This window comes from Lagenorhynchus albirostris, chromosome 19 (assembly GCF_949774975.1).
Source record: "Lagenorhynchus albirostris chromosome 19, mLagAlb1.1, whole genome shotgun sequence".
Taxonomy (NCBI): Eukaryota; Metazoa; Chordata; class Mammalia; order Artiodactyla; family Delphinidae; genus Lagenorhynchus; species Lagenorhynchus albirostris.
The window spans coordinates 8,249,099-8,263,532 of NC_083113.1; the positions used below are offsets into that span (position 1 = coordinate 8,249,099).

The 14,434-nt window shown below is 49.3% G+C and overlaps 1 protein-coding gene across 4 annotated transcripts in view; it reads right to left on the reverse strand.

Annotated features, from left to right (window-relative positions):
- Window positions 1–14,434, reverse strand: part of AP2A1 (adaptor related protein complex 2 subunit alpha 1) — a 54,078-nt gene that overhangs the window by 15,413 nt on the left and 24,231 nt on the right. For all 4 annotated transcript variants that reach the window (XM_060131919.1, XM_060131918.1, XM_060131920.1 and 1 more), the window contains 3 exons: window positions 7,971–8,039; window positions 7,698–7,840; window positions 7,028–7,221 (listed from right to left, as the gene is read on the reverse strand). In XM_060131919.1, coding sequence (XP_059987902.1) covers window positions 7,028–7,221; window positions 7,698–7,840; window positions 7,971–8,039 — 406 coding nt within the window. The remainder of the gene's footprint in view (window positions 1–7,027; window positions 7,222–7,697; window positions 7,841–7,970; window positions 8,040–14,434) is intronic.

The window sequence follows — 14,434 nt, forward strand, 5'->3', positions numbered from 1 at the left end:
TGCCGTGGCCACGGGTGGACACAGACACAGGCCATCAGAAAAGGAGCTGGGCTACCCCTGGTCAGGTAGCTGCTGTAAGGCATGCGGACCTAGACTAGCAATTCTGCTCCCAGACACCTGCCCTGGGGAAAGGCACACACACGTGCTCAAGGTCATGGCATAGGAAAGATCATATTAAAACCAGAAACCAGCAGAACGTCTGCCCACAGCGGAGCTCCATGAATGGTGGTCTTTCCACCATCATGATCATAGCTCACACCCCATGAGGCCTGCCTCTGGCCCAGGCTCTAAGAGCTTCTACATATTAACACGTTTAATCCTCAGCACAGCCCTCTGAGGAGGTGGACTCTATTATAATCTCCGCGACAGGTAAGGAAACGTCCAGGAGAATCCTAAATAAAAGAATAAGAGCGGGGACTTTCCTGGTGGTCCAGTGGTTGAGAATCCGTCTTCCAATACAGGGGACGCGGGTTCGATCCCTGGCCAGGGAACTAGGATCCTACATGCCGTGGGGCAACTGGGCCCGTGCAGCAACTACTGAGCCCACGCACCACAACTAGAGAGAAACCCGCGTGCTGCAACTAAGAAAGACCCTGCATGCCGCAACGAAGATCCCGCATGCTGCAACTAAGACCCAATGCAGCCAAATAAATTAAATAAATAAATATTTAAATATTTTTTAAAAAAGGAATAAGAGCGATTGATCAACTTGGTTAAGTTACACAGAGACTGTGATACTATGTAGGTAAAGCTGAAAGCTACATAATATAGGGGGGTGTGCCTGGGTGTAAAAGGACAGAACGTACATGGGAATAAGCACCATCAGACTCAGGGCACCGGGAGGAACGCCAGATGGAGAGATGATATGAGGGACCCGAAGGGAAATTCAACCGCAGCTGTTTTCTTTCTTTCTTTGTTTCTTTTTTTTTTTTGAAACAAGGCGTAATACCTTATGACCCAGCAATTTCATGCCCAGGCAGCTCCGCAACAGAACCGAAAACAGAGTTCACACAAATGCATGCATTATTCATCACAGCCGAAAGGTGGAAACTTGGTGACGAACAGAGAAATAAATTGTGGTCCATCCATACAGTGGAATGTTATTATTGGCTCATAAAAAAGGAATGAAGCCCTGACACATACTACAACAGGGATGAACCTCAAAAACATTATGCCAAGAGAAAAGAAGCCGGACCCAAGGGCCGCATACTGTGTGATTCCATTTATCTGAAATGTCCAGAACAGGCAAATCTTTAGAGACACAGAGCATATTAGAGATGGCCTGGGGCTGGGAAGAGAGGGTCTGGGGAATGACTGCTGATGGGCACAGGGCTTCTTTTTTGGGTGATGGAAATGTTCTGCAATTAGATAGTGGGGATGCTTGAACAACGCTGTGAATGGACTGAAGACCACCGAACTGTATACTTTAAAGTGCTTAAAATGGTGACCTTTATGTTATGTGAATTTTACCTCAAATTAAAAAAAAAAAAAACTACCTAAGAAAACAGTAACCCAGAGTTCCCTGGTGGTCTGGTGGTTAGGATTCTGGGCTTTCACTGCCATGGCCCAGGTTCAGTACCCGGCCAGGGAATATCCACAAGCCACGCGGTGCAGCCCAAACCAGAACAAAACAAAAAATCAAAAACATAAAAACAGTTCCTCTGTGCCCCAGTCACTGTCAAGGTCAAGTTTCCAGTGCTGAGAGCCCAGCCTATATAGTCAGACAAGCCCAGCATGGCCTGTGACTTTGGCAGGGCCCTGCTCTTGTGTGAAACGGGGACATCACCTGTGCTCATATATGTTTGTCACACTGGCTTCTTTCTCAGCCCTCAGAGGTGCCAAGTTCTCCCCAATCAGGGTAACTGGCCACCTGACTCACCCAAGCCAATGCCAGCTGCCTGTCCTGATCTTAAAGAAACTGTCAGCGGCATTCACCATGGCGGACCACTCCCTCCTCCGCGAAAGTTTCTTCTCCAAGCTCCAAGCCACAGCCCATTCTGCATTTTCCTCCCTCTCCCTGGCCAGACTTCCACACGCTGGATCACCCCAGCCTTTGGTCTCTTCTCTTCTCTGGTCACATCCTGCCTGAGGGACCTCATCCGGCCGTGGCTTTCATTACCATCCACCCTGCGCTGTCCCATCTGGTGGCCCCCAGCGACACGAAGCTACCGAGCACTTGAATGGAGTGAGTCCAGACTGAGATGCCATGTGTGTAAATTACACAGTGGTTTCAAAGACAACGCAAAAAATATTGGATAATGTGTGTGTTGATCCAATGTCAAAATGATTCTGGATGGATCAGGTGAGATTAAAATATTAAAATTAGATGGGGAATTCCCCTGGCGGTCCAGCGGTTAGGACCCTGAGCTTCCACTGCAGGGGGCACAGGTTCGATGCCTGGTGGGGAAACTAAGATCCCGCGTGCCGCACGGTGCAACCAAAAATTAAAAAAAAAAAAAAATGAAATTAGTTTTACTTTTTTTTTTTAAATTAATTAACTTATTTATTTTTGGCTGCACTGGGTCTTCCTCGCTGCACGCGGGCTTTTCTCTGGTTGCATTGAGCAGGGGCTACTCTTTGTTGCGGTTGGCGGGCTTCTCATTGCAGTGGCTTCTCTCGTTGTGGAGCACGGGCTCTAGGCGTGCAGGCTTCAGTATTTGTGGCGCACAGGCTCAGTAGTTGTGGCTCACGGGCTCTAGAGCACGGGCTCAGTAGTTGTGGTGCACGGGGTTAGTTGCTCTGCAGCATGTGGGATCTTCCCGGACCAGGGCTCGAACCCGTGTCCCCTGCATTGGCAGGCAGATTCTTAACCACTGCACCACCAGGGAAGTCCCTACTTAATTGTTTTGACTTTGTCTACTAGGCATCTCAGATTTAACATGGACAAACCCAGCTCTGGATCCTCCCCCTCCTTCACTTGGTTCTCCCCCACTCCCTCCTTCATCATTCATCCACCTGTTCAACTTCACTCCTCTCTCTCTCTTACACCATATACAATCAGTACTGTCGTCTTTCCTTCCAAAACATACAGCTCTAGTAACTATTTTCTGCAACAACCCTGGTCCCAGCCACCGTCAGCTCTGCCCAGGACGGCAACAGACATCTCAATGGTCTCCCTGCTACCACGCTTGGCGCCCCCGACAGTCTCTAGGCTACTTGAATCTAAGGATCATGTTCTTTCATTGGTTCTGGTATATTCTTAGCCATAATCTGTTCAAACACTGTGTCATGTTATGAGTCTCTCCCTTCTCTCTTTCTAGAACTCTAAAGAGTGCTGTTAGATTTTATCTCCCTTGACTCTTAACCTCTCTTTTGAATTTTTCCATCTCTTTGTTTCTCTGGGCTGCATTCTGATTAATTTCTCCAGTTCTTCTGCCTATTTACAATCCTTGCTTTGGTTCTGTCTACTCTGCTGCTAAACTAGACCACTTAATTTTTTTTTAAAATCTAAATGTTGTCCATTTCTTTTTAAAAAATGCTTACACTTCGTTCCATTTTTAAATGGTTCTCTTTTTTCTTGAAACATATTAAGCATACTCATCTTACATTCTGTATGAAAACTCCAATCCAACTGTTATTTTCCATTTTCTTTCTGCTGGTTCTCCCTCATGGTGCCTTGCATCTTGTGCTTAGTGATTTTCGACTGTGAGCTACTCATGTAACTTGGAGCTTCATCTGTGGAAATCATTGAGGCCTATGGTGAAAGTGGGTTGCTCCCAAAAAGATCTGTTTGCTTCTGTCAGGCACTGGGGTACTAGCAGGTTGTGTCACTTAAGCTGAAGTTTGGTTTAAGTTTCTATGGATGACCCAGGAAGGGGAAAATAGGACTGAACACCAGTGTGTGGGCTGTTCCATGCCAAAGTTCAAAAAGGATACTTTTGCTTATAGACCTTAAGGGGATTTATTTCTAGGTCACCCTCACTTTGAAGTGTAGTCTCTGGAGCCCTTGCTTGAACCAGCTTGTCTTCTGCTCCCAGAGGCTATAGGGCCCCAAAACCAATACCTAAGTTCATCCAGGTCAGCAAATGCTCCAAGCAAAATCCAGCTTAGGCACTCTGCTCATCTCCCTGGGTGTCAGGCCCCTCTTGGCTTGTGGCCTGTGTGTCTCCTTATTTTCTTGCTAGCTCATGAATACACTGAAGAATATTTCCTTTCCTCTTTTAACCCACATTGATAACTGCGTTTTGGGGAGACCCTCAGGCAGGAATCTAGCCCACAAGCTGCCAGAAATACAAGTCCTACCTTCTCCCACACCAGGTTCGTGACCTTTTAAAAATACAGAGGCTTCATAAATAAATAAATGAATAAATAATAAAGTAGCCAGAAAAAAACAGGGGCAGGCTTCCCTGGTGGTGCAGTGGTTGAGAATCTGCCTGCCAATGCAGGGGACACGGGTTCGAGCCCTGGTCTGGGAAGACCCCACATGCCGCAGAGCAACTAGGCCCGTGAGCCACAACTACTGAGTCTGTGCGTCGAGCTTGTGCTCCGCAACAAGAGAGGCCACGACGGTGAGAGGCCCGCGCACTGCGATGAAGAGTGGCCCCCACTCGCCGCAACTAGAGAAAGCCCATGCACAGAAACAAAGACCCAACACAGCCATAAATAAATAAATAAATAAATAAAATTTTAAAACATTAAAAAAAAACAAAAACAGGGGCTTCCCTGGTGGCGCAGTGGTTAAGAATCCGCCTGCCAATGCAGGGGGCACGGGTTCGAGCCGTGGTCCGGGAAGATCTCACATGCCGCGGAGTAACTAAGCCCGTGCGCCACAACTACTGAGCCTGCACTCTAGAGCCCATGAGCCACAACTACTGAAGCCCACGTGCCTAGAGCCCATGCTCTGCAACGAGAGAAGCCACCACAATGAGAAGCCCAAGCCCTGCAATGAAGAGTAGTCCTCACTCACCGCAACTAGAGAAAGCCCATGTGCAGCAACAAAAACCCAATGCAGCCAAAAATTAAAAATAAATAAATAAAAATTAAAAAGATAAAATAAAAAAACAAAGCCAAGCATGTCATTTATCTGCTCAAAACACACCTACTGCCTCCCAATTTCAATTAGAATAAATCCATACTCCCCTTATTCTCTCACTTGTTCACCACAGTCAAGCCAGAGACACTATCTCTTGGTTCCTTGAATGTACAAAGCTCATGCCTACCTCAGGACCTTTGTACGTGCTGCTCCTTTTGCTTGGAGCACTACTCCAACCTTTTTTTTTTTTTTAACATCTTTATTGGAGTATAATTGCTCTACATTGTTGTGTTAGTTGCTGCTGTGTAACAAAGTGAATCAGCTATGCGTATACATATATCCCCATATCCCCTCCCTCTTGCGTCTCCCTCCCACCCTCCCCATCCCACCTTTCTAGATGGTCACAAAGCACCGAGCTGATCTCCCTATGCTATGCAGCTATTTCCCACTAGCTATCTATTTTACATTTGGTAGTCTATATATGTCAGTGCCACTCTCTCACTTCGTCCCAGCTTACCCTTCCCCCTCCCCGTGTCCTCAAAGTCCATTCTCTGCACCTGCATCTTTGTTCCTGTCCCGTCCCTAGGTTCTTCAGAACCATTTTTTTTTGATTCCATACATATGTGTTTTCATACGGTATTTGTTTTTCTCTTTCTGACTTACTTCACTCTGTATGACAGACTCTAGGTCCATCCACCTCACTAAAAATAACTCAATTTCGTTTCTTTTTATGGCTGAGTAATATTCCATTGTATATATGTGCCACATCTTCTTTATCCATTCATCTGTTGATGGACACTTAGGTTGCTTCCATATCCTGGCTATTGTAAATAGTGCTGCAATGAACATTATGGTACATGACTCTTATTGAATTATGTTTTTTTCAGGGTATATGCCCAGGAGTGGGATTGCTGGGTCGTATAGTAGTTTTATTTTTAGTTTTTTAAGGAACTGCCATACTGTTGTCCACAGTGGCTGTACCAATTTACATTCCCACCAACAGCGCAAGAGGGTTGGTTCCCTTTTCTCCACACCCTCTTCGGCACTTATTGTTTGTAGATTTTTTGGTGACTGGCCATTCTGACTGGTGTGAGGAGATACCTTCCAACATTTCTGAATGACTGTCTTCTCATCATTCCAGTCTCAAATTACATGTCACCTTTTGCAGAGACCCTCCCTGATGAGTCTGACTTAAGCAACCTTCCCCACCATCTCTGCTGCCCCCCACTACCCTGTTTTGTTTTCTTCAGAGGAACTGTCACTATCCGAACTCAACTCACTTCTTTGCCTATGTGTTTGCTCTTTGGATTCCCCCCGAGATGTAAGCTCCCCGTGGATGGGCATGACCGTCTCCGCTGCTCCCTCCTGCCTTCCCATGCCCGGAACAGTGCCCGGCACATTGCAGGTGCTCAAGAAGTGTTTGCTGAGCAACCTCCTGCTTCAGAAAGGTCACACAGGCTGATCCACCACCCTTCACGCCTTTCCCTGTTCCACAGCCAACTCCTCCTACTCACCCAGGTCTCAGCCTTATCCCACTTCCTCTGAGAAGCCCTCCCTGATCCCCCAGGCTAGGTCAGGCATGCCTACTACATGCCCTATGGGCTTCTGCACCCCACAGCATGGTTCTGAGAGAAAATATATGTTTCATCCTGGGAGGAGGATGACCATGTCCGTTTCTGGTCATGGCTACATCCCCAGCAATCAGCATGGTGCCCCGCACATATACGCTCAACAGATGTTTGTTGAATGAATGAATGGAGAAGAGGCAGAAGCTCTGGAGGGCTGTCACCGACATAACTTAAGGTTATTACCTCTTCTTTACTAGATGTTAAAGGTCGATCAGATAGACATCCCACTGGCTTTGCTGGGAAGCTGCCTTACACTGTCGAGTCACTTTGGTGAGATGACAAGAGACAACCATGGGGCTGCCACCGGAATCACGGTGGTGCCAAGCCTGGCTGGGAGACCTTGGGCAGGTGACAGAGCCTCTCTGACCCTCAAACTGGGTTGGGTCTTGTCTACCCCATCCCCCCACCTGGGTCCCCAACGCCTCACCCAGCCACCAAGATGCGAGGGATGTCAGCGGCAAAGGCCTCGCCCATCTCACGGCTGCCCACGTTGGCGATGCAGTGCAGGGCCAGGCACATGAAGGTGGGGTTGCGGCTGGCCAGGTCGTTCTTGATGGCGTTGTTGATGAGCCGGATCAGCTCCGAGTTGGAGTTCACCAGCACCGAGATGAACAGGTAACCCTAGGTTGCAGAGGGAGGTGGTGGGCTTGGAGCATAATGGTTAACTGGCCCTAGATCCCAACCCTCAACCCTGGAGTCTGCACTTCCGGCCCCTCCTCCCTCAGCCCCAGGAGTCCAGGTCCTAGGCCTCTCCCCTCTCAGACCCAGGAGTCCCCGCCCCCAACCCCTCCTCCCTCAGACCCAGGAGTCCAGGCCCCCGGCCCCTCCTCCTTCAGACACAGGATCCAGGCCCCCGGCCCCTCCCACCTCAGACCCAGGAGTCCAGGCCCCCGGCCCCTCCTCCCTCAGACCCAGGATCCAGGCCCCCGGCCCCTCCCACCTCAGACCCAGGATCCAGGCCCCCGGCCCCTCCCACCTCAGACCCAGGATCCAGGCCCCCGGCCCCTCCTCCTTCAGACCCAGGATCCAGGCCCCCGGCCCCTCCCACCTCAGACCCAGGAGTCCAGGCCCCCAGCCCTCTCCCCACTCAGACTCACTATCTGCTTCTCCGTGTACTTGTTGGAGCTCAGCAGGTTCACGGCCTCCATGTGCCCAAAGTCGATGTCGTGGCCGAGCAGGAAAATGAAGAGCAGTTTACACACATACTTTTTCTTGCTGTAGCCGTCCAAGGCTTTGTCCCCTGGGGCCAGAGGAAGGAAGAAAGGGGAGGTAAAAATGAGGAAGGATCAAACCTACAAGTCCCAGGTATCCCAGCCCCAGCGCACAGCCCGCTCCTCCCACAGACCCAGGAGCCTGGGCCCCCAGCATACCCTTGAACTTGGAGCGGATGTTGGCCAGTTCCTTGTTGATTCTCTTAATCTCCGCCTCCTTGCTCTTACCTGGAAGGGAGAAGGCAGGACAGGTCAGGAGAGTCCCAGAGAGTTGAGCCGCCTGCCCTCACTTTGCTGGGCAAGGTCCTTCCGGCTGGAAGGGCAGACTCTCCCCACCCTGGGGCTCCAGGCCCAGGGGGCTGAGGCAAGGCCTGGGCCCTGTCTCTAGCTGGGAGCTTCCGGGAGGTGGGAACCTTGGCTCTTTGGTCCCTACCACCCAGAGGAGGAGCCCAGCACACACTTTGGGGCACTCCCTGCCTCCCTCCCTCCTCCAGCTCCTGTCCCACCCATGGCTCCAGTTACCACTGCACCAGCCCCCAGCTGAAATATGCCCCTGGCAGGAAATATGTAATGAATTAATAAATGCAGAGATAGGCTGCCTTCGAGCTGGCCCCCTGGACCCTCACTCTGACCACACCCCCAGAGCTCAGTGTCTCCTGAAAACTGCTGGGCCTGCACCTTCCCAATTCCAGCCAGTTGCCAGGCATTGGGTCCTGAGCTCCCGGCTCCCCACCTCCGCCTGCCCAGCCAGATCACTGTGGCAGCCTCCTTTCTGGCATCCTTGCTTCCCACTGGGGGGATTCTACCCCGTGGCTACCAAGCCCTCTGGCCCTGCCCTGGCCACCCCACCAGTGTCACCCCTCACCATCTTGCTGTGTGTCCCCACCTCGCAGGCCTCTGTCAGTTCCAGGGACAATTCACACTCCTTCCCACCTCCAGGGCCTTTGCACGTGCTGTGCCCTCCACCTGCCCATCTATCCAGTTTTCTTCTCATCACTTGGGTCTCAGGTCTTGTCACCTCCTCCACGAGGCCTTTCTTGGTCAATTCTCTATTTATTTATTATTGTTATTTTTTGGCCATGCCGCACGGCTTGTGGGATCTTAGTTCCCCAACCAGATATCGAACCGGGGGCCGTGGCAGTGCAAGTGCAGAGTCCTAACCACTGGACTGCCAGGAAATTCCCTCTTGGCCAGTTCTTTAAAGTCAGTGCCTTCTTCTTCTGTTTCCATCATTTAAAAAAAATGTCCTGGGACTTCCCTGGTGGTCCAGCGGTTAAGACTCTGGGCTCCCGGGCTTCCCTGGTGGCACAGTGGTTAAGAATCCACCTGACAATGCAGGGGACATGGGTTCGATCCCTGGTCCGGGAAGATCCCACATGCCGCGGAGCAACTAAGCCTGTGTGCCACAACTACTGAGCCTGCGCCCTAGAGCCTGCAAGCCACAACTACTGAGCCTGAGTGCCTACAGCCCGTTCTCCACAACAAGAGAGGCCACTGCCATGAGAAGCCCCTGCTCACCGCAACTAGAGAAAGCCCACGCACAGAAATGAAGACCCCAATGCAGCCAAAAATAAAATAAATTTCTAAAAAATAAATTTAAAAAAGAAAAGAAAAAAAAGACTCCGTGCTCCCAATGCAGGGCGCCCGGGTTTCATCCCTGGTAAGGGAACTAGACCCCGCATGCCCCAACTAAAGACCCAGTGCAGCCAAATAAATAAATATTAAAAAAAAAAAAAAGTCTTCCCTGGCTCATTTCACACCATGTAACTATTTTATTTACCTTTACTGTCAAACCTCGGCTCCCCCTTCAGATTATAAGCATCACAGGGGAGCTTCTAGAACAGTGCCCAGCATATAGCAGGTGCTTAATAAATGTCTGGTCATCTGAATGGTGGAGCCTGTTCTGACCCATGGCTGTGTCATCAGGCAACTGGGAGGTTCAAATGAATGAGTGAATGAAGGAGAAAGCGAGGGTATGTGCTCTCTTTCTCTTTAGAAATCCTGCCTCACCACCTACTCCCAACTTCCGGGGAAGCTCCCATAAGCCTCACTTCAGCTATCACCTCCTCTAGGAAGCCCCTTCTGATTAGCACCTCCTGATCAGTTCCAAATAGACGCTAGAGCTGCCGTGTCCAATACGGCAGCCATCAGCCAGGTGGCTCTCAAGCACCTAAAACGTTGCTGCTCCCAACTGAGATGGGCAGTAAGTGGCAAAGACACACGGGATTTAGAAGATTGAGTGTGGAAAAAAAAAAAAAGAAATGTAGGGACTTCCCTGGTGGCACAGTGGTTAAGACTTTGTGCTCCCAATGCAGGGGGCCTGGGTTCAATCCCTGGTCAGGGAACTAGATCCCACATGCATGCCACAACTATGGAGCCTGCCTGCCGCAAGTAAGACCCAGCACAACCTAATTAATTAATTAAAAAAAAGAAATGTAAACTATCTCATTACAAAGTTAAAAATATAATTAATTAGTTGTTTAAAATTTTTTTAATCAAAAAAATTTTTAAATACTGAATACATGTTGAAATGAGAATATTTAGTTGCCCGCATGCCACAACTAAAAAGATCCCACGTGCCACAACTAAGACTTGGGGCAGCCAAAATAAAATAAATAAATAAATATTTAAAAAAGAATATTGGGGGTATATCAGATTATACAAACATATTATTAAAATTAATTTGGCCCATTCCGTTCTACTTTCTACTAACAAAAAAGTGGTTCCTGAAGAAGTTAAAAACCACACATGCGGCTTGCACTCTGGGTAACGCTGCTCTTGGGCCTTTCCTGGGCTCCCACACTGCCCGGGTCACCTCCCTCAACGCTGCTGTGCGTGTCTGGGTCTGCTGCTGTCCCCAGACCACACCAGAGCCCCGAGGGTAGGGCCAGCATCTGCCACTTTTCTGGGTAGTGACCCCACGTTCCACAGGCTTACTGAGTGCCTGAGCTCAGGAAAGGCATGAAGATGTGAAAGAAAAAGGGGCTGAAGAGGTACAGAGTGACCCACTCCCAGGCCTCAGGGAGGGTGGGAGGTCTCTGGGAGCCAGGCGATGAAGGGCCAGTACCTCAGTGATGAGGCTGAATTGGCCTGTGTGGCCCAGAGGCTATCTGATGCTTCATTTATTAATTACACGTTTCCTAAGCCCTGTGGGCCAGGCCTGAGTGGGGCGACGCTGGGCACCCAGGGCCCACGCAGATCTGGCACTTTTGATCCTCCCCCAGGGACTCCTGGCTTGGTGGGGCGCAGGCAGCGGGGCCCTGTCCCCACACCTGAGCGAGATGGGCACGATTGGAGGTCACCCAGACACCCCCGGGGGCCTTGCTGGTGGCTGCCAAGAATAGGGGACATTTGAGGAGGGCCGTGAAAGATGAGGAGGGTTCAGGCGCAGTTCACCAGCGAGAACTAAGCCAGAACCACGTCACACTGTTGAGGTGTGCCCACCGGAGGGTGGCCAGGGGGTCAGGACAGCACCTCCCTCTGGGGGCAGGGCAGGGGCGGTGACCAGCACGGCAGCTCCTCAGAACTGGTGCGCAGGTTCCGTTCTCCTCCTAACCTGAGGATAACCACACAATTGCTCTAATCAGTTGCCTTAAAGCTATTCTGTAGGGACGAGAAAAAACAACCAAACAGCTTTTATAAATGGACCATATAGCACACGGTGGCTGCCTAACTTTTACCACAGATAGACGGGTATCTGAACGGCAATTAAATTACTGAGCCTAGAGCTCTCTCTGGCCTTCGTTTACCTCTATTAAAAGCTTCAAGAAGCAGGCAAAACTAACCTATGGTGTTGGATGACTGAGCAGTGGGGAGGGGGGTGCCAGGGAGCTAGGGATGTTGTTTCTGACCCTGGGGGCCAGTTACGCAGCTGTGTTCAGTTGGGGAAAATTCATCAGATTTTGATGATGAATTCATCAAAATTCATCACTTCTGATCTGTGAGCTTTTTTTAATAGATACACTATATATGTATATGTGAATATACAAGTTAATATATTTGTATACAAATATATATTAATATATGTGTATAGTGAAGTATATCAATGATGTAGAAGAGAATACAAAACAGATATGGCCAATTTAAAGAATATGCAGGAATTCCCTGGCGGTTCAGTGGTTAGGACGCGGCACTTTGGCTCTGGTTCGATCCCTGGTGACAGAACTAAGATCCTGCAAGCCGCGGGGTGTGGCCAAAAAAAAACAAAAATTCAAAGATAACATAAGCACATGACAGAGAATATGGAAAAGAAAAATAATGGCCATAGTTCATAAATTTTGGCTAATTTGAAGTGTTCTTCAATACACCTCTTTATAGCTAAATGATAACACTATGTAATTTGTTTTTAGAATAAAGTCCTGGAAATAAAGTTCTTAGAGCAACGAGTATGCCCATTTGCAAATTTTTCTGATATATGAAGGCAAATGGCTCTCCCATAATGAACCAGTTTATATTCCACCATCATGGTATGAGAATCTGTTTCCTAATTAAAGAATTTATGATAGCTGAGTGAATTATCCCGTAATTTATTTAATTATTATGGTATAGTTGGACATTTCGCTCATTTAATAAAAAAATATTATTAGTGCCTGCTATGTGTAAAAATTAAAAATAAATTCTTAGGGCTTCCCTGGTGGTGCAGTGGTTAAGAATCCGCCTGCCAGTGCAGGGGACACAGGGTTCGAGTCCTGGTCTGGGAAGAGCCCACATGCTGTGAAGCAATGAATCCGGCGTACCACAACTACTGAGCCTGCGCTCTAGAGCCCGCGAGCCACAACTACTTAAGCCCGCGCACCTAAAGCCCCTGCTCCACAACAAGAGAAGCCACCGGAAGGAGAAGCCCGTGCACCGCAAAGGAGAGTAGGCCTCTGCTCGCCGCAACTAGAGAAAGCCCGTGCGCAGCACCAAAGACCCAACGCAGCCATAAATAAATAAAATTTAAAGTAAGGAATATTCAAAGAATATATGTTTGTGTGTGTATATGTTTTTTCCTTAGTCTTTAAACTGTCCACGTCTATTTGATATTGTCTTCTGCACCACCAATATACTTCGCTACAAAAAAGAATTCACAGAAAGAACAAAGCATCAGGTCTCCAAAAGAGAATGCTCTGTGGCCCTAGAGGAAATGCATCCCAGCAGAGCACATAACCTCTGCAAATATCTAGAGCCTGGGTGCCCAGAGACAGCACCTGGGCGCTGCTGAGGGTAACGCATGGGAGAAAGGGGCTGAAGGCAGCTGTGACAGAACTGGGCTCATGGAAGAAACTTTCCATCACTCGGCCAGCCTGCGACAGGAGGATGAGCTCCCCGTCACAAGAGGCATGCAAGCATTTCAGGGTGTTTTAAAGAGATTCCTTTATCTTCAAACATTCCCTGGGCCAAGCTCAAGGATGAGTCACACCTGCTCTGCCCTGGGGATGCTCCTTGATTGGAGAGGCTGACAGGGACAATGGGGAAAACTTTCACAGAGACAAACACAGTGGGGGCTGGGATGCTGGAATCAGATGGGGGGAGGAAGGCTTCCTGGTACCCAGTTCCTGAGACTTTTTTTTTTTTTGGCCAGCTCCTGGGATTTTTTTTTGTTTTTTTTTTCCTTTTTGGCCACGCTGCAGCATGTGGGATCTTAGTTCCCTAACAGCGACAGAACCCATGCCCCCTGCAGTGGAAGCATGCATGAAGCCCTAACCACTGGACCGCCAGGGAATTCCCCGCTCCTGGGATTTCAGGCTCAAAAGACGAGGCTGAAATGAACCAAGCAGAAATAAGGGGAGGTGTGCTCTGGGCACGAGGACCAGCTTGTGCAAAGGCCTGGGGGCCAGCACAGCAGGCGGGGACAGACTGTGCAACCTCTTGGCTTTTCTGAGGGTGCTGGGGAGCCATGGGAGGGCAGGGGGTCCCATTCTGCCTGCAGCTGTTGCTGTGAGGGCCGTGCAGGTGGAAAAGAGGCCACCCCCTTGCTACAGGCCAGGGCAGGTTACTGCTGACGGCTCCAGAAGGACCTTGGGGCTTCTGGGTAGGGGAAATAAGCCTCCCTAAGCATTTAACCTGGGGCATCGGGGTGGGGCTGTCACTGCCACAAAAGGCCTCCTAACGAACCTGGACTACCATGCGCTTATGGCGGTAACCCAGGCACTGGCTGGCACCTCACTGCAAGACCCTTCATTGCCTTCCAGACAACTGTTTACAATACAAAGCAACAAAAGTTTCTCTCTACTAGGATGTGCTCCGATGTCTCCCACACAAGTCCCAACAGCCCTGAGTCCTCAAAGAGGGCTCTGGGAGATGATGCTTGTTGACTCTGGACCCCTATAAAGTTCAGAACATGTTGGCCCACGCGGTCCACCACCGGAGCCACTGGCTACATGTGGCCACTGGACATTTGAAAATTGGCTGGTGCTACGAAGGGACTGAATTCCTAATTTTATTTAATTGCAATAAGTTAAAAATTAAAAACCAATCCTCCACTCAGTCACTGGAAAAGTATGTCTGGAACGACTTGGACCCTTTGTGAATCTTCTTTTTTAACCGTAAGTTTTATGAACTCTTAAGACAGAGAAAATATTTCCAAAGAAACTGTAGCCTCCGAGTTGAGAAAGGAACATAAACTGACTTGTTAATCATTG